Source organism: Astatotilapia calliptera, chromosome 12, assembly GCF_900246225.1.
Source record: "Astatotilapia calliptera chromosome 12, fAstCal1.2, whole genome shotgun sequence".
In the NCBI taxonomy this organism is placed as follows: Eukaryota; Metazoa; Chordata; class Actinopteri; order Cichliformes; family Cichlidae; genus Astatotilapia; species Astatotilapia calliptera.
Window position 1 is genome coordinate 2,740,490 of NC_039313.1, and position 18,408 is coordinate 2,758,897.

At 41.2% G+C, this 18,408-nt stretch overlaps 2 protein-coding genes across 4 annotated transcripts; one reads left to right on the forward strand and one right to left on the reverse strand.

Annotated features, from left to right (window-relative positions):
• The first annotated feature begins 1,266 nt into the window (after positions 1 to 1,266).
• dgcr8 (DGCR8 microprocessor complex subunit) lies at positions 1,267 to 13,301 on the forward strand. Its single transcript, XM_026187156.1, has 14 exons — positions 1,267 to 1,408; positions 1,728 to 2,694; positions 3,468 to 3,630; positions 4,722 to 4,864; positions 5,419 to 5,758; positions 5,868 to 6,065; positions 6,179 to 6,280; positions 6,697 to 6,795; positions 7,610 to 7,692; positions 7,902 to 8,002; positions 8,633 to 8,739; positions 9,956 to 10,083; positions 10,789 to 10,902; positions 11,126 to 13,301. The coding sequence occupies exons 2-14, from the start codon at positions 2,008 to 2,010 to the stop codon at positions 11,207 to 11,209; spliced, it is 2,349 nt and encodes a 782-aa protein (XP_026042941.1). The 5' UTR covers positions 1,267 to 1,408; positions 1,728 to 2,007; the 3' UTR covers positions 11,210 to 13,301.
• Positions 13,302 to 13,354: 53 nt separating this feature from the next.
• On the reverse strand, positions 13,355 to 17,862 carry trmt2a (tRNA methyltransferase 2A). Of its 3 annotated transcripts, none has more exons than XM_026187158.1 (12): positions 17,766 to 17,862; positions 16,762 to 17,389; positions 16,548 to 16,656; positions 16,128 to 16,309; positions 15,798 to 15,912; positions 15,597 to 15,712; positions 15,366 to 15,477; positions 14,521 to 14,643; positions 14,316 to 14,391; positions 14,060 to 14,176; positions 13,880 to 13,976; positions 13,355 to 13,795 (listed from the first exon to the last, which is right to left on the reverse strand). In XM_026187158.1, the coding sequence occupies exons 2-12, from the start codon at positions 17,373 to 17,375 to the stop codon at positions 13,648 to 13,650; spliced, it is 1,809 nt and encodes a 602-aa protein (XP_026042943.1). In that variant the 5' UTR covers positions 17,376 to 17,389; positions 17,766 to 17,862; the 3' UTR covers positions 13,355 to 13,647. The 3 variants fall into 3 exon arrangements, with proteins under 3 accessions (XP_026042943.1, XP_026042942.1, XP_026042944.1); XM_026187157.1 differs by having other exon boundaries at positions 17,756 to 17,862; XM_026187159.1 differs by lacking the exon at positions 17,766 to 17,862 and adding an exon at positions 17,583 to 17,749.
• Positions 17,863 to 18,408: the final 546 nt, after the last annotated feature.

Consider the following 18,408-nt stretch of genomic DNA (forward strand, 5'->3'; position numbering starts at 1 on the left):
ATATATATATATATATATATATATATATATGTATATGCACAGTGCTATGTACAAATCAAATAAAGGTTGGAAAAATACAAATTGTACATGGACTACACTGGTCAATGACTAAATTGTCCAGATTTAGACCAGATCTGGGTCCTACCTGTGATAAATGTCAGCAGGCTTCAGCCACCCTTCTACATATGTTCTGGGTTTGTTCAGTGCATCATCAGTTCTGGCAAGTAGTCTTCTCTACTCTTTCTAAAGTTTTAGGAGAGCCATTTGAGCCATGTCCCTTTGTTGGACTAGTTGGTACCGTCCCACAGGGTAGGCATCTGAACACAAATAAAGTTGAAAACGATAGCCTTTTATACTCTGTTAGCCAGGAGACAGGTGCTGTTGCATTGGAAAGACTCCTCACTCCTTTCATGTTCACATTGGATCATAGAGGTTATGCAGTATTTTAAACAGGAAAAGATAAGATGCTCCCTCAAAGGATCTACGTCCAGCTTCTACACTACCTGGCAACCATCTCTGACATTTACTGACAAATGGAAAGATGGATAGTTGCCTCTGTACAATTTGTGGAAATGTCCATAAATGTCAATTTTCCATCACACTGCCTAATTTGACCCCCCCCCCCCCCTTCCTTTGGCAGACAGGAGAGTGGGGTTTCAGTTTATAAGCAGTATGCTATTGTTGTGATTATATGATTTCTTTCAATGAAAAGACCTTGATTAAAAAACGTTACAAATATTTTCATAAATGTTCTAAAAAAACAACAACAGGTTTTTACAAGGTTTGGAGCTAAATGTGGAAAAATGTTGCTGTTAATGTTTCAGTTTACAAACCGCGCCCCCATAGTACTCTGTGTAGAGTGTTGGTAGATGTCAACATATTGTTTGGATGATGAAGTAAAATACTTTTTTTTAGCTTCCAAAATATTACATGTGCCTTTATAGCTCTTGTAATTCATATATACTGAGAAATACTGAACTTTTACTTTTCTCAGGATATGCCCATCATTTGTTTTAGGTGGGTGATGCTTGAATATAAAGGTTTTTCCAAATATATTTATTTCCACTGAAAGGAATGAGAGTGCTGGAGACGTTGTTACAATTACTGTTGGTTTCATTCGAATTTGGACCGTGTCCCCTGCTTTAGGGAAAAGCACGAAGCATTGCCATGTTGCTGATAGGCCACGAGGTGTGACGCTGTCGTGTTGATTGGCCGAATAATGGCGGTTGAAGAATGCAGTGATTGGCCATGTGAACATCCGGTTCTGAAAAAGCCGGTAGAGGAAGGCGGGGCATGAGTTTGGGAGCCGCGGCTAGGATTTTCTTCAAGATGGCGGCGCGACGAGAATTGTGTTAATTTAGAAAGGTAGATAGTTGCCCAAGAGGAGATACCCGTGTCATATTTATCAGTGAGTACGCCTGTATCCCAAATATCTGGCTGTTTTATGGGTTGCTGACCTTTGCGGGTTTGCTCGGTGAGCTGTAGCTCAGCTCATTAGCATTGATGCTAACCTTAGCAGGGGCCCACTGTGAAGCTTCGGGCTGAACAGATGCGCTAAAGAGTGGTTGTTCCCCATTTTATTCAAATGTATAGTTTGCATACAACATATTCAAATTCAAAGCCAAAACACGTCTATTTGTCGAAGCTATTTTTACGTTAAATATCGTATTGTAATAGTAATAAAGTTGTGCTTTCTGACATTATTCTCACTGGTCCCTTTTTTCTAGCTTCCACAAGATCGCAGTGGAGGATGATCAGTGCCTAGATCCCATATTAAGCTGAATGCATTGTGATTTCCAATAATTGAGACAGTGATTCTGAAAGCTGTCTACATTAATGAAAAGAACAATGTAGTCAGCTTAGCATATTCACCTCTGGTACGTGGCCTATGCAGGGATGTGCTTCTGCATGCATTCTGTGTTTAGATAAGAAGATAGCCTCTCACTAAGTAAAGAATTTAAAATTAAAATTTCAGTCTATTTAAGTTAGCTATATATTTATAAGGAAATGGAGATAGATGATGTTCTACCCCCTCTCCCCTTGGAGCCACCTGATGATTTTGGCCTAGATGAGGGAAGAGCACCTCCACCACCTCCCCTGCAAACGTCCAGTGACGCAGAGGTAATGGACGTTAGCTCTGGTGGTGATGGATACACATACACCCCAGGGGACGGGGAAACCAAGACACAGCAGCCCCTCAGCAGGGGCTCACTGACTTTCTGTAGTCATCTCTCAGATGAGGCCAGTCCCGCCCCACCGTGCCCCAGAACAGCCCGCCATGCTCCCCCGGTCACCAAGTTTCTGCCAGATCTCAAGCTGCTCAGAGATGTTAAGATTAGTGTGAGCTTCACTGAAAGCAGTAATAGCAAAGAGAGGAAGGTTTTATATACAGGTGAGAGGCAGGAGGCAGGGAGCGAGGATGGCTTAGAAAGTCTCAATGGTGAGTTGCACGACATGGCTAGTGAGCAGGAGGTAGCCGAGGTGACTGGTGGAGCAGCAAATGCTGCAGGCAGAAAGTCAGAGGACACAGAGGTAGATCTAGAGAATAAGGTTGAGTTTGCTGTCCTGGATGAGTTGGATGACCTCTACGAGAACTTCCTGGAGCCCGACGATGGAGAGCATGGAGGCTTTAAGTCTGACGTCATAGTTCAGCAGGAACAGGCATATGACGAAGTCACGGCTTATTCTTATGAGGTATGACTGGACTTTTATTTGCAGTATCCCCTTTTAGTGACAACTTTGCACTGAGTTTGTCCTTCGTTGTGAAATACATAATAATGCAGGACTAATGCAGACCACAAACACTACAGTCACTGCAAGTACAGTACACTTCTTAATGTCATATTTCATCACTCTTCTGCATCAAGCTTTTATTTATAAAAACAGGACCAAATGTTTAAGTAAATGTTTGATAACCAATGTTTTTTTGTTTTGTTTTAAATCACTGAAAATGTGAAGTGTGAAGCTGGAAGAGGTCAGTGTTTTAATTTTTACCTTCAATAGCGGAGTCTGCATTTGACCCAAAAGATCTTCATATGATTTTCTAGTAGGAGAAGTTACTGTTAGACGGATGAATTCTGGTGAGATCCTTAGAGAATCCATTTTGACAGGCTTTAAGCTCACTGTGGTTGGTCGGACCAGCTGGTACTTTTGAGGAAATATTGGCCAGTAAAATCACAGCTGTGGAGCTTTGGTCATTTTTTAACGTGCCTGCCCTTTTCCTATTTTCAAGGTAATTTTTTTTTTTTTTTTTGAAACCTGGCTAGTTAACAGAGGGGCATATCCTCTCTTTCTAAACTCATAATTGCTTTTATGCACCATTTTGCAGCTGTAATGTTTTTTTCTATATTTCTACAGAGTTACACACACACAAACACACAGTCTGAGAAAAGACTACAAAGAATTCAGTACTCTCTAGAACTGCCCAACAATCATCATCTGCTGGCCTTAACCCTTCACTCTTCTAGGAGGAATTTGACAATGATGTCGATGCTCTGTTGGAGGAGGGCATGCCAGTCCCAAAGAAGATGCGCCCGGCAGAGGATAAATATGGTGGGGACAGTGATCATCAGTCAGATGGTGAAGGAGGTGTTCAACCCATGATGACCAAAATTAAGACTGTCCTGAAGAGTGAGTTGGGGAGGGGCCTGTAGTCTGAAGTATACTGCAAATACTGTCTTGTATGTGCCACATATTTGTCTTATTAGTTACTTTTGTTTTTTTGTTTAAATAAACCATCTGAAATTGTAGGAAATTTATTTTATCTTTTGTATATTATATTTTTGTGTGTGACCTATGGAAATAACCTGCTCTCCTTTGAGACACTGCTTGGTAGATGTGCTCTCTATAAATACACTAGACAACTAAGAAGTCCTCTGAAAGGATCACACAGTCTAACAGCACATGGTCATTGCTGTCTTTGAGTGTTGTTGTTGCATTACACAGAATGACCTACTAAACAAGTCTGGTCTGAAATCCTAAAAGACAAAGCAGAAATATTTTCCAAATTCCTTAAAGTTCCTTCAGAAATCATTGTTTGAAGTTTCTAATTTCAACTTCAGAACCGTGTCTCACTTTTTCTTTTACCAAACTTTAAATTAATGTGGTTGCATTGGTCGCATTTTAAAGGCAAATTAATGAAAAGACTTCACTTTCCCAGCTAAGAAGCATTTAGGCCTGTTAATGATGGTTTTGATGTAATGAATAGCAAATAGTCTCTCAGTCTTCACCCCATACCCATGAGCTGAACATGATTCGGTCTCAAAGTTAAAAAGCGATGTCTTTTTCACAGGGGACAAACTCCCATAGATTTTTAGCAAGGTGCTTATTTACAACAAGGTGACCTAAAGTGTAATGATTACTGCTAAGAGTGAGAGGGATATCATGCACCTACACTGAGACTGTAAAGAACTTTTCTTTTCAAAGTAGCAAAATATTTACAGAAAAATAAATTCTTCTAATTTGCCTTGAATATCTGACAAAAACCTCACACGTGTTAAAGTCTTAGTAATGGTTGCTGTTCTGGCTTTTTTGATTTGTTTTGGATTATATTTACATGGAAAATGAAGCAAATGAATAAAAATGCCTTCGATGTTTTTTGAATGAATGATTATTACAACTCCTAGAAATGTCAGTATTTAGTATTACTAATGAGGTATACCACAAAGTGTACTATGTAGTACTTATATTTACATTTACATTTGCATTTTCTTATGTACTAGGTCGGGGACGTCCGCCCACTGAGCCTCTCCCTGATGGATGGATAATGACATTCCATAATTCAGGCATTCCAGTCTACCTGCACAGAGAGACCAGAGTGGTCACTTGGTCCAGACCGTACTTCCTTGGCACTGGAAGCATTAGGGTAAGAACGGCATAAATTTCACAACTGTTTCTGTTTATGAAACTGGTGGAATAAAATTTAGCTTTGCTTACATTAAACGTCTGGCTGTGTCAACACTCTAAACAGATTAGTGACAGATTTTGCTTCTGCTCTCAGTTTGGACTAAAGTAGTCTGCCACCAAAAGCCTAAACTCTGCACTGTTCCTCGTCTGTTTGTTCCTGATTAATCTGAGTTAATTCACATAATACAAAAGTAACAACATTTGATGTGGTGTTATTTTTGTTGTTCAAGTTAGTGTGAAATTAGTGATTTAAAGGGCTTGGGAACCCTGCCAATACTGACAGTGTTTGAGGAAACAAAGGCTCAAATGTTTTTGCCTAAAGAAAACCATAACGACACTGTTTTCCCCAAAACGCATATCGGCACTGGATGAGCTACATCTTGAACATTTTACAGCTGGGTAAACATCACTTTGAGAGATTTTACCTTATTTATTTAAAGCCTATGGACACTTTCCAGGTCATTTTAAAATTAGTCTCAAACTTACAGCACTGTTAACATATTGTTCAAACAGAAACACGACCCACCTGTAAGCAGCATCCCCTGCCTACACTACAAGAAAATGAAGGAACAGGAGGAAAGGGAGCTGAATGGGGAAGTGGTGCCTGATGCAGAGGAGTCTGTTGTCAAGCCTGCTGAGGAGGCCAACGGGGGAGAGCAAGTAGGCACATCAGATGCTACAGCTGAGGACCAGGATGTCATGCCACCCTCCAGTCTCCCTGGTGAAGGTCGGGATGGAGAAGGTACCACTGACAACAGCATCCAAAATAAAGAGTCTCTTCCCTGTGACTCTGCACAAGGAGCCTTAGGGCAGGTCAAGGCCAAAGTGGAGGTGTGCAAGGATGAGTCCATCGGTAAATAGCTTCCCACACTAGCAGTGACTTTTGAAATGTTCTTTTGTTTGTTTGCTTGTGTTTTGCTACAGTAAAAGACATCATCTGACATCTTGAAACTTCCTTGCAGAACTTGAAGAATTTCGCCTGTACCTGGAGAAATGCTTTGACTTTGAACAAGTGACTGTCAAGAAGTTTCGCACCTGGGCTGAGCGAAGACAGTTCAACAGAGACATGAAGAGGAAACAGGCAGAGTCGGAAAGACCTATCCTGCCTGCCAACCAGAAGCTCATCACACTGTCAGTCCAGGACGCTCCTACTAAGAAAGGTGCCAGTACCTGTGATTCATACTGTGTACATTTCATACAGTTTGGGTGTAGATATTAAACATATCCTGTTAAGTTTTTGTTTGTTGATGCAATGAATTGTTTGTTTCCACAGAATTTGTTATAAATCCTAATGGAAAGTCTGAAGTTTGCATCTTACATGAATATATGCAGCGTATCCTCAAGGTTCGCCCTGTTTACAACTTTTTTGATTGTGGTAAGTTCCTCTTTCTTAAGCGGCCAAAGGTAATACAGTAATTTACAAGGATGTACTACGAAGCAATATTAGCAGGTTAGCTACCTATGTCAGTAGCTCTCTTTTTACCTTATCTTAAATAGACACAACAACTGAGCTGTAACCTGGTGTTGGATCTGGAGCAAAAACACCGGGTTAACATATAAAACTGCTATTAAGCAATGTGAAAGCCCGATATATGATCTCTGATTTGGTTTTATCAAGCAGCTAATGCACAGACAGTCAAATTCATAGTACGCTATTACTTCTTCCACTCATTTTCTATCAGGATTTTTTGTGCATAAACTAGTAAAAGTGTTTTTGTTTTTTTGTGTTTTGCCTGTTTTTGATGTTGACCTTTTTGGAATATCCATTTTAATTTGCCATTCTTTCCACAGAGAACCCAAGTGAACCCTTTGGAGCGTCAGTCATTATAGATGGAGTCACATACGGCACAGGGACTGCAAGCAGTAAAAAACTTGCCAAGAATAAAGCTGGTAATTCTTCTTCTTTACAATATTGGACATTTGATCATGTGGTTGATATTGGTCACAGCTTAATATATAAAAAAATTATGGTGTTGTATTAGAGGTTGTCCTTTGGAGTTGGTATAAATTAAAAAAAAAATCAGCATAATGACCTTAAAAAACATGTCAAGCCCCTTTTCCATTAGTACCTACATCACGTAGCCACGACTTGACTCCAATTCACTGGTTTTCCATTGCAAATGAGCGCCACCTAATGTGTGTTTTCGTTGTTATAGCAATACATCGCATGTTATTAGAAAGCACCACAAACGCTACAACAAAGGTGGACGTTGAGGCAGACTCGGGGGACCCCGGCGTTGTTCTTTGTGGTCCTGTCATTCGTTGCCGGGTTTTTTAAAAATGATGGTTTTGATTTTCGTGAATGAGAGAGGCTCTCATCACTCATCAAGTGACGCAATTGACCAGCCAATCAGTGGCAGTGGAGTCTGACGACATCACATTTTAGTACCTGCTCAGACCCGGCCGAGAAGGTACTAAAAAAGTACGTGGTACCAGGTAATATGACCTAATGGAAAACCCTGAAAACGTGGTGAGTCGATTCGAGTAGGTACTGATAGTAAAGGGGCTTTAGTTGGATGTATCTGCTTTGTGAGAGAGAGGTCTTCTGAAAAGTCAAGGGGTTACACTTTCTTACACACTGCAGCTCCAAGAACAATCTCTTTGTTGCACCTCCCCACAATGGAGCAAGATAACAGTACACTGTATTACATGTGGTAAATATTTGCACATTCACCTGCTGTAAAATCTCACTGGGTGTTTGCAGCTCGAGCAACACTGGAAATCCTCATACCTGACTTTGTGAAGCAGACCTCGGAGGAGAAACCCGTCGAAGGCGATGAACTGGAGGTACTTTTTCGTTTTTTGACATTTTTTTCTGTGTGTATTTCTTTTTTTGTCTTTTTTTTTTTTTTTTTTTGGTTTACTCTTGAAGCAAAGCTAAATCCTGATTCTGAAGCCAAGATTTTCATATAATACTTCCTTCAAATGTAAAACACATATTTTTAGAGTTGAAGATGACACAGCAGTGGTGACATTCAGTGCATTCTCTCCTGCAGTATTTTAATCATATCAGTATAGAAGATTCAAGAGTATATGAGCTGACCAACAAAGCAGGACTACTATCGCCATATCAGATTCTTCATGAGTGCCTTAAAAGGTAAAGTAGATTTGAGTATTTATTAATATTGTTAAACTGTTATTGTTAAAGCGATGTGTGTGTCCTTTTTTCTTCTGTCTCTCTCTCTCAGGCCTCTTTATGTCACCTGTTGTGGGATTTATACTACGACTGCGTCCATATTGTTAATAGAGCAGCTCTGCATGATTAACTTTTCAAAATGATCCTTACTATCTTTTACTGGCCTTATTGCAGTCTTTGATTTCATCCTCTATTTGAAACAAGCTGTTAGAGTCCCTCCTCACCATCTTTCTTCTGACTGACTGCTCCTTGTACATGGATTGAAACAACTGATTGGCTGTGTGCCCGAGATGCCAGTGTTCAGGATATCATCCAGAAACATAAGTGGGAAAATCAGTTTGAAATGGATCATTTGGCTTATTTGTACAGACACTGGTTTTATTATCGGTAACTGTTTAATATAAGCCTTTATCACATATATATGACAGAAAACAAGGAAAGGCATTTAACTCAAATGATAAGGTGGAGCTGCTCGTCATCAAGATGAGAGAATGAAGTTCACAGCTGCTGATTGGACATTGGGGTGTCTGTGCAAAACGCAGACAGATTTCAAATATCCATGTGAAAACAAATGTTTGTTCCTTACTGCAGAAACCACGGGATGGGGGACACCAGCATTAAATTTGAGGTGATCCCGGGGAAGAACCAGAAGAGTGAATATGTGATGACATGTGGGAAACATACTGTGCGTGGCTGGTGTAAGTAGACCCTAATCTTTGCATTTCTATCTGGCGAGAGCATAGCTGGGTGTTATTTATAGATAAGTTCAAAGCAGCTGTCAGAATTGCTTTGTAAATGAAGTCCATATTATTACAATTATTTTCCTTTTATTTAGTTTTTTTAGTGGACCTGTTTTGCTAATGTAACGCAGACACTAAAGCTGATGTGCCAGAACTTCATGCTGAAGAGAAGGATTCTTTTAAATACAAGGGGGCGAGCAAGCGAGTCAGACACCAAGCGCACAAAGATGAAGCAGGTCTGATCGGAAGCAGTTTATTACCAGGCCAGGGAGCATAAAAAAACCTACAGAATAAAATGTTGTCTATATAGTAAAACAATTCTAAAACCCATAAAAATACAATTTTCTACATCCACTAAAATCCCCTGATGTAATCATGCCACATGTTCATTATGGGTCCACCAGCAGGCCAGGAATTCTTTCTCCAGAGCGGAGTCCACAACAGTCTAGTCTCCAACAGACAAGGAGGAGCCTCCTATCCTCCTCCTATCCCTTCACTAGGCCCATCGCATCCCAGCCCAGCTTGCGTTCTGCACCGGAGTCCATCATGCAATGCCACCACGGCTCCCCTCGCATCAGCGCCCTGTAAAATAACAAATAGGGGCCAGAACAATCGTCCCAGAAGTGTCCCTGGCTTATAGCCATGGCGTCCCTCTCCCAACCCGGCTGCATCTGGCGAACAAGTGGAGACACTACTCACAAATGCAGGAGGTATACTTCTGCCCTGCTGCTAATCACACGCGTTTGTCTCCCACTGTCGCCGTTCCTTGCTGTCAGGACTGCGCCGCCACGTCTCCTGATTAGGTGTTGCACCCCACGGTCAGGCAGCGGGTCCCTCTTTTCACCTGGCCTGCTCATATCTGGGGCCTCTGTCCTCCCAGGGCTCAGCTAGCCTGCTTTTAAAAGGTCTTTACACAGCACCTCTGGAGACACCCATACCTCAGCGGGTGATCCCTATCAACTAATTTATCCCATTTTCAGCCATTCCACAGTGGATTAAAACAATGTCAAATAACACACTAAAAACATGCAATACAAACAGAATAAAATCATGCAAATAAAAACACTAAAAATCAGAATAAAACCAATATAAGTGATAAATACAAATTTTCACTGTGACACTAACATGTGAGTTTCAGTGACAGGTTATTTGTATTTGTCATCTTTGTAACTAGGCAAGAACAAGAGGGTTGGCAAACAGCTAGCATCTCAGAAGATCTTGCAGATGCTACATCCTCACGTCAAGAACTGGGGCTCACTGCTGCGCATGTACGGCAGAGAGAGCAATAAGATGGTCAAGAAGGTAAGGACTGACAGCTGCTGTAAAGTCTTAAGAGAAAGCATTGAAGATGAAGAAAATTGTTTTGGTCTCTAATATAGTTCCTGTGGGTTTTAAGTGTCTTTAGATAAGAAGATACCGTTTTCCACAGAGTCGCAATCTCCAGCTTTAACTCAGCATTGTGCATCATAGTTTTTGTGACCGATACAGAGGGCGCCTGTTCAAGTACACTGATAAACAGTGGATGCTCTACTGAATTGGAGCAAGTGGCAGTCAATCTTTTTCAAACCACAGTTCATTTTGGGTCTGAAAACAGGATGAAGAGCAAGAAGATGCCGTTTTAAGATGCTGCTTTCTATTAATTTATTTAGGAACTGGGTGTCTATGACAGGAAAAAAGATGTGAGTGGGTCAGTGCTGGAACATTTGAAGTGTCCAGCTAAATAAAGCTGGATCCTTTGTTAATTACAGTCGTAAGCCCAAAGTCACTACTATGCATAATAAAATAAATGAGCTTATGTGATGACAAAGCTCTGCTCCTAGAGTGTTGGTCAACAGCGGATGGGCTGCTACGTCATTGATTTTGGGTTTTAAACCAATGACTGGGATGTAGAATTGAACCAGTTTTCTGCACATATTGAAATGGTACTGCCATGTGTTGATGAGCTGAATAGCGTGTTATCATGAAGTGTCATGTGCTATGTCGTTATAAAATGATCTTACTTCTCAGGAGAGCTCCGACAAGAGCGTGATCGAGCTCCAGCAGTATGCCAAAAAGAACAAGCCAAACCTTCATATCTTGAACAAACTGCAAGAAGAGATGATTAAACTGGCTGCACAGAGGGTAGGAATGGTTCTTACTGGGATTTTAGTTCTAAAAAAAAAAAAAAGAAAGGGGGGGGGTAATGTTTAGCTTTATTTTTTTGTAAATAAAAAAGACAAAACAAAGGAGTGTAACTTCCAGTCTTTGGTTGGCCAGACTGCATGTACACTACCCAAAATCTTGTACTTGAGAATAATTGTTTTTGTTATCTTGCTTGTTGTACTTTAATTATTTTCTCTACCAGGAGGAAACGAGGAAGAAACCCAAGATGACCATAATGGAATCTGCCCAGCCGGGGAGTGAACCCCTCTGCACTGTCGACGTTTAAATCTCAAATCACTGATGAACCACAGCACTGAAAACCAGTCACTGTCAGACATCACACACATGCACACCCCACCATCCACCACTTAATTATGCATCACTGAGATCTAAATGGCAATATAGTAAAGGGTTGACCAGGCTGATATTACTGCTTACTTCCTTCACTTGTTTTAATTGGTTAAGCTGGTAGAAGTAAGTGTTGGACTGAACAGACTGTAGAGCGAATATCGTCTACCTCTCTAGATGCATCCTAATTACAGCAGTAGGAGAACCCCCCTCCCCCCCAGTGTCCAGAGAAGTGACCATTACTTGATAAGATGAACCACATCAAAATAGATTTGCATGCCTCTTAAAGTGGAGAAAGCCACTGCACACACTGGTTTTATTTTTGAAGGCTTGTTTTCACCAGTCATGAGCGCATAGTACCAGCAGCTGATAGTTTTCTCTGTGCTAAAAGTATTTGAAAGGGACTACTAATACTTGTATTTATACCGTTCATTTAATTGGAAGCAAAGTTCCTATTTTATTTGTTATTTTAATGGTAGGTGTTATGGATGTGGTGAGTGATGATTACAGCTGTGTGCGGTCTTGTTTGTCCCCAGAATTGACAGATGCTGTCTTTGGTTTGCACGTTGGCAACATGCGGTGTGAAGTGCTCACTGTTGTTACACACTCGTGTCCTGTCAGATGTTTTTGTTGACTGTTGCTTTTATTCCTGGAATAATTCCTAGTGGAATATTTGGGCTGACTTTTTCTTGAGGGTCTTGCCTTTTTCATTTGTTTCAGTAAAAGACATAAGCTAGAGCCCACCTGATGTCTTCATCGCTGATACCAGTACAGATTGTTTTATGGAATACGAAACTTCAGTGATGTCAGTCGATATTCTTAACAAAAATGCATGTTTGTTAAATACGACTATTAAAAAGGGACTCCTTCATTTAATAAGTAATGAATTTCACCGACTACTAACCCAGCTGTGAAGCTGGAGGTACTGTTTGGAAAAAAACTGTGACACCATCTCTGAATGATACCAAGCTACTACTTCTAAATTATCTTTAGTATAAAAGGGCACACACATGTGCCCATACAAATATCTGACATTAGGCCTAAGCCGGTGAAGGTCAGGTTCTACAAGAGCTTCCTGCTACATGGTGACACTGCAGTATACCCCAAGCACAGGGACACAGTACTGTAACATGTTGGGGATCATTTCACTTATGCGCTTAGTTCGCACTTGGATTTTTATTCATATGCTAATGCCATGCACAGTTGCTAACCACAAAGCGCATTTCAGTTGCTTTTCATTTATATTCTTATTTTAAAAAAAATCATGTTGGTTACATGTTGCCTTAGTTAATCCATTTCATGAAGGGCTCAAGAGTATATATTGTACATTGGACCTAAAACACCCTTCAGCAGGAAGTGGAAAGACCAATCTCTATTTACTTGATAAAGAATTTAAGATAGTGTTTTCAGTTAAAAATGGCCAAGAAACGTCTCAAGAAAATATGCCTACAACTCATCCAGATTTGTAGGATTCACCTGAATGGACTATTTTGTGTACGTTTGCCATAAATTGTTTTTTTTTTTCTTTCAAGGCAAACTTGTAAAATTTAGTTGGCACTGATGTAAACAACAGCGATAAAGTCATTCAGTCCAACAAGCTGATGAAACTGTGTATACCAAAGCTTATAGTCTTATGCATTTTATAGAAAACTCAATGTTGCTGTGAACTGAAGAGAATATGGACTAACAGGAAAATGCATAGACCCGTCACTTGCTGGAACAAAATGGAAACTGCTGTGCACTCAAGTGTTTGCCCCGCGGTTTTTCTACAAGAGGACACATCTGTTTACCCAAGGCTCCTGTGATAGTACAGATCACTTTACGAATGTGCTTTCCCTTTGTGTATGTGTTTTCATGCAAAGCCCATAAGTGTCGGGGGAGGGGGGGATACTGCTTCCATGCGTTGCTGTTAAGTTGTACCAATGACTTGTTTGAAGTGTTGCTGCCTAGATTATGAAGTATGTATTGCAACCTGAGCTCCATGACTTTGGTGATATTTGTTATGCAAAATAAAAATGTCTTGACTAATAGCTACAAGAGCTTTTGTTTATTCAGTGATTGAAGGATCAAAACTAAAAAGGGGGAAGTGAGCTGAGGTGGTAATTTATTGGTTAAGCTTTTAGCAATACTGTTTGGAATAACAGAAAACACAGTATTAGTTTGAAAATTAAACTTTAGGTCAAAGCTAACAAAGGTTCATGCAAAAAGACACTACAGTTATCGCTCACTGTGAAAACTGGGATTTAACTTGTGTTACTTTTTGGCTTTACAAATATGTAAATGACAATGTTAATTCTTCAGAGTACTGTGTGGATACATTTATAGAGGAGGAAGCCCAATTTGCCAATCAAACTGCACAGAGACCCATTTCTCCAGCTATAAAACTGAGTCTTCGCTGTAGTCCACTCTCTCCAGCAGCAGAATCATCTCAACATGCATGGTTTGAGGGAACAGATCCACGGCTATGGATCGCACTGGACGGAATGGGGCTCCATGAACTCTGTTTGATGGAGCTCTGCACAGACTGAAGGAAAAAACAATTCCACAGTTGGAGTCACATTTTAATTTTTTTAATTTTGGCTTATTTTCTACTACAAAATTCACTTACTCAATGAAGTTGGTCATTGCTGCCTTGGCATTACATGATACATAAACCAGCCTCTTTAAATGCTCTGCTCTCCTGATTGCGAGTATCACCTTTGAGTCTAAGGAAACAAAGAAAAAATAATCATCTCTTACTACAACCATCTTAACCTGAGTAGATCTTTTGATCATAACGTGCACTCACGTAGGCCTGCTCGTGGTGGATCTACGATAGCAGTCGCACTGGATGAAACGACAGCATTGAGGATGTTGGGGAACACATCCTCAGCTTTTCCACAGTGAAACTCAACATTACTGAGACCTTAAAAACACAAAAAATAAGAGAGGGATGCAGCATGCATACAATTACTAAAGTTAATCACATCAATACCACAACTTATGCGCTTTACCCAAACTAAATGCTACAAAAAGATAAAAGTGATGATGTTCGTGGTGCCTACCATTCAGCTTTGCATTAACTTTGGCGTCCTCCACTGCTTCCTGGCACATCTCAATCCCTATCACCTTTTTCACCCTCTAGATATAAAAGTGGGTGGCAAAAAAAGGCAACATGAAACCGAGTCAGTGTGCATTTGTCCTGCTTCATGACTAATGAGAAAATGCACACAACACCTATACATTGACAAAAAAAAAAAAAACCATTACCTTAGCCAAAGAGATGCCAATGGTTCCTGTCCCGCAGCACACATCCAGTACTATGCTGTCCTGATCCAGCTGGGCCAATTCCCCCACAGCAGAGTACAGCACCTCTGCAGCTCCTGTATTCACCTAGCACACAGAAACAGATTGTTAATGGAGGCTGAGCACCTGATGTTAAAGCTGGCAAACACAACTGGGACCATCGTCTACCATACCCGAGTGTCCTAGCCACAGATTAATAACAAAACAAACAAACATAAGATGAATGTATTAAATTCACAGTCACTCCAGCCTTGTGGGATATTTTTGAGTTAAGCCCTGTATTTGGAGAGGTTTCCACATTTTAGGAATGCCTGCAAAAAAAAGGTAAAGCATGGTGAAGTACAGTGATCTACTTCTGTTTGTTAGGCTCTGTGATGAGCCTTAGAAGAGCCTAGCTAGGGGGTGGGGAACTCCAGGCCACGAGGGCCTGTCTCCTGCAGGTTTTAGATCTCACCCTGGGTCAACACACCTGAATCAAATGATTAGTTCATTACCAGGCCTCTGGAGAACTACAAGACATGTTGTGGAGGTCATTTAGCCACTTGAATCAGCTGTGTTGGATCAAGGACACATCTAAAACCTGCAGGACACTGGCCCTCGAGGCCAAGAGTTGCCCACCCCTGGCCAGAGGAGTACCATTTCACCCCATCTGCAGAAGGATAACATGGTGAGATCAGAACTTCAGAAAAGGATTACCATGCCTGCGATAACATGTGTTCACTCATCCTCACAGAAAGAAATCCTGAAATATTCTAGTTGCAAACCAGACCTCATAACTTCCACAACATGCAGCTTCTGCTCTTCCTCACCTGGAAGAATGAATGCGGAGAAATCCTGAATTTCAAACCAAGCATTTCTTCTTGAATGCAGGTCTCTCCAACCACCAGCTCACAGGGGAGATCCTCTGGGTTTGGAGATTTCCTTAACAGGCAAAAAAAAAATACAAGAAGTTACATAAATAGTCAGAGTATTATTAAGATGACATTCAGTCATTAAATTCATACAGATTATGACTTACTGAGCATGTAGTTTAGTTTTACCTTTGGCCCTCTCTAACAAAGTACAGAGAGGTCACGCCGCTGTCTTTCCCCTCTCCTTCTGTGAAGTACTCCTTCATGGAGTTCTTTAAAGCACCAAGTTCCTCTTCTTCAAGTTTCTAAGAGTCATTAAACAAATGAAGCGAATCAAAAGGGAGACCTTTAACAGCATGGGGCGCTAGTTCAGTTTCAACATTTCATCACCTGTGGGTTGAAGAACACCATGGCCATGGCATGTTTGGTCCTCGTAGTACGTACAGTCAGCTGCTTCCAGTGTCCTTCATATGTCTCTGGGCTGTACACAGAGTATGGAGTTGTTCTGTTTGCAAAAATCACAGCCAGACTGAGCGATTAGTCACTTTTAGACAACTTGCTTTGTTTTTTTCCACTTATTTGTATCATATTTCTCAAATAACATGACATGTACATTATGAATTTGATATTTTTTTATTTAGGTTCAACTACTTTTTCCAAGCAGCTTTAGTTCCCCAAACTAAACTGTTCCTAGATCCTCACGAGCACACATAATAATACCTGATGAACTTTTGAAACTCGCTGACCATCTTCTTGGCCTCTGGCGGCACGTGGCACGTGTCAGCCGGCCCCACCACAGCACAGGACCCTCCCTTGTATTTCCCCAGGCGGAAACCGATGGTTTTATCCTCGCCATCTGCACCCACCGATATGAGGAACTCGCACTTGTTTCTGTACTCTGTCTGTCACGATCGGAAACCGGGTCAGAAGGATGAATATTAAATTATATACAATATTTAGAGACATGAAAACAGCCGAGAGATCGTGAAACAGAATAAACTTATGTACGTCATTTTCCATCTCTAATTAGTTACTTTTTATTTTGTGCTTTGCCTTTTTTCCATCCTGTTTTTTTTTTTTTAACTGTTGCATAACCACCTGCCTTTTATGGACAAATAAAAGCAACTATTCAAAGTATACCTGTGTAGGAGACGGTCGGAGGGCTTCCAGAGGACAACACATGTTGTTGTATTTCCCTTTCTGTGCAAACAGCCACGGCACCATGGCTTTGTTGGTGCTGCCGATCTCTCTGAAAGAAAACAAAGGTTTAACTTGTACGGACATGTCAGCAAGTCCCATAAAAAGTACAACATGACCTATAAATAACCCCAAATCTGTATTATATTACACTTACTTGGCCAGCTTCTGCAGAACCACCACCACCTCCTGTTCCTTCCTCTTCAGCTGCTCGTCATAAGAGATGTTCCACAGAGGTGTCACGACGTTGGCGATCTGGACACTGAGCGGCTCCTCATCCTCGTCCCCATCATCTGTTCGTTTGCATGGGGGCGCGCTCTCCCCCTCATTCTCCTTCCTCTTTCTCAAGATGGGGTCTGCCTTGGGTTTGGCCAGCTTGACACTAAGCACCTGGCCCTTCCACTGCATGCCATGCACCATCTTCATGGCCTTGTCGCGCTCCTCCTCGTTCTTGAAGGTGACGAAAGCAAACGTCTGCCTGCCAAACAGCTTGATTTTGTGCGGGTTGAGGCCATGCTTGGCCAAGAACTTCTTCAGGTCATTGAAGCCTATGAACCTGGGCAGATTCCTGATCTCCACTTTGTAGATCTCCGACGTGAACAGGTCCTCTTTGATGTAGCGGTACACGCCGGGGTCAGGAGCCCCCTGGCTTTCTCCTTCAGCCTGAACATCAGGCTTGGCAACATCATTTTTGGAGAGGTCATCAGGCTTCTCCTCCAGGGAGAGCGAGGCTGGAGTGATGGCCGCTGGGCTGCTGCTGATATCTGCCATCACTGTGCTGATTCCTAAAGCACCAAACAATAAGTAGGCCTATCAGGAGCTCGCATTCACGGAGTTAAAACGTGAAAAAAGTCTCATACTCTACTCTCAAGCCTGGTTTAGGGTATTGTGCAACTTTCAAATAACTGCTACAATTAATGTGTCACCGTGACTATGTAAAACAATGCTGTTACTCTACATAACAGTACATGCACTTACTGCTTTTCAGTAATTATGTTTTGGTTATATGGCAAACTGAAAGACTTGATGTTAGCTCGAGCAGGAAGTTACATTCTTTGCAGTTTCAGAGGAAGTACGTCGGTATCTTAACGGAACACTTTGTGTAGTGCGCTGTTTTTGACTAGCGGTAACATTCCACGAGAGCTCCTTACCTTCCCGTACCTCTGTATTTACTTTCTGCTCCACTTCTATTGAGCAGGCGACGCCATGTTGATTCAAGCACGTGCAGCTTGAACTATGAACTTTGTTAAAGTGACAGGCATCCCAGCGGCTTTAACTTTGTGTACCTTGGTCACTTTCATAGATAGGAGGGTTAAGAAAAGCTTTGCACATCACTGTCTACACATTGGTTTACGTCCTTAAGGTGTTGTGTTACTGGTGTTACTTCATACTTCATGTTGTGCAGGGAGGGGGATCAGATGTCCCTCTATAAGGGGGACTGCACAGCATTTTTATGCTTTCCCCCCTCTCCCACATCTTGAACCAATGTCCCACATTTTACAGGCTCTGCAGGACATCCACCTTTCTAAACACTGGATTTTCCTTAGTACATATTTAGGTCATGCTTTTATCATGAACAAATATATCATTCTGTGCAATATAGTGGAAAATACCACAAAGCAGATGACAGATATACTGAGAAATAGAGTTATTTTTCAGTTTCACATGAGAGAAAAAATGGTGTGAAGCCACACAGTATATTTGGCTAAAGATTCATAAATTGTCAGCTAGTGCTCCAAAAAGACCTATGGATACATCCTTACTCAAACCTATAGACTGTTACCAGACAGAATCGCAGCTGAAA

Coding starts and splice junctions, on each gene's coding strand:
- dgcr8 (XM_026187156.1), top strand. CDS start 2,008: ATGGAGATAGATGATGTTCTACCCCCTCTCCCCTTGGAGCCACCTGAT. Junction 6,281..6,696: donor TTACAACTTTTTTGATTGTG/GTAAGTTCCTCT, acceptor TTCTTTCCACAG/AGAACCCAAGTGAACCCTTT. Junction 8,003..8,632: donor CTTCATGAGTGCCTTAAAAG/GTAAAGTAGATT, acceptor TCCTTACTGCAG/AAACCACGGGATGGGGGACA.
- trmt2a (XM_026187158.1), bottom strand. CDS start 17,375: ATGGCAGATATCAGCAGCAGCCCAGCGGCCATCACTCCAGCCTCGCTC. Junction 14,392..14,520: donor TTGGCATCTCTTTGGCTAAG/GTAATGGTTTTT, acceptor TTTTATATCTAG/AGGGTGAAAAAGGTGATAGG. Junction 13,796..13,879: donor GCAATGACCAACTTCATTGA/GTAAGTGAATTT, acceptor TTTTTCCTTCAG/TCTGTGCAGAGCTCCATCAA.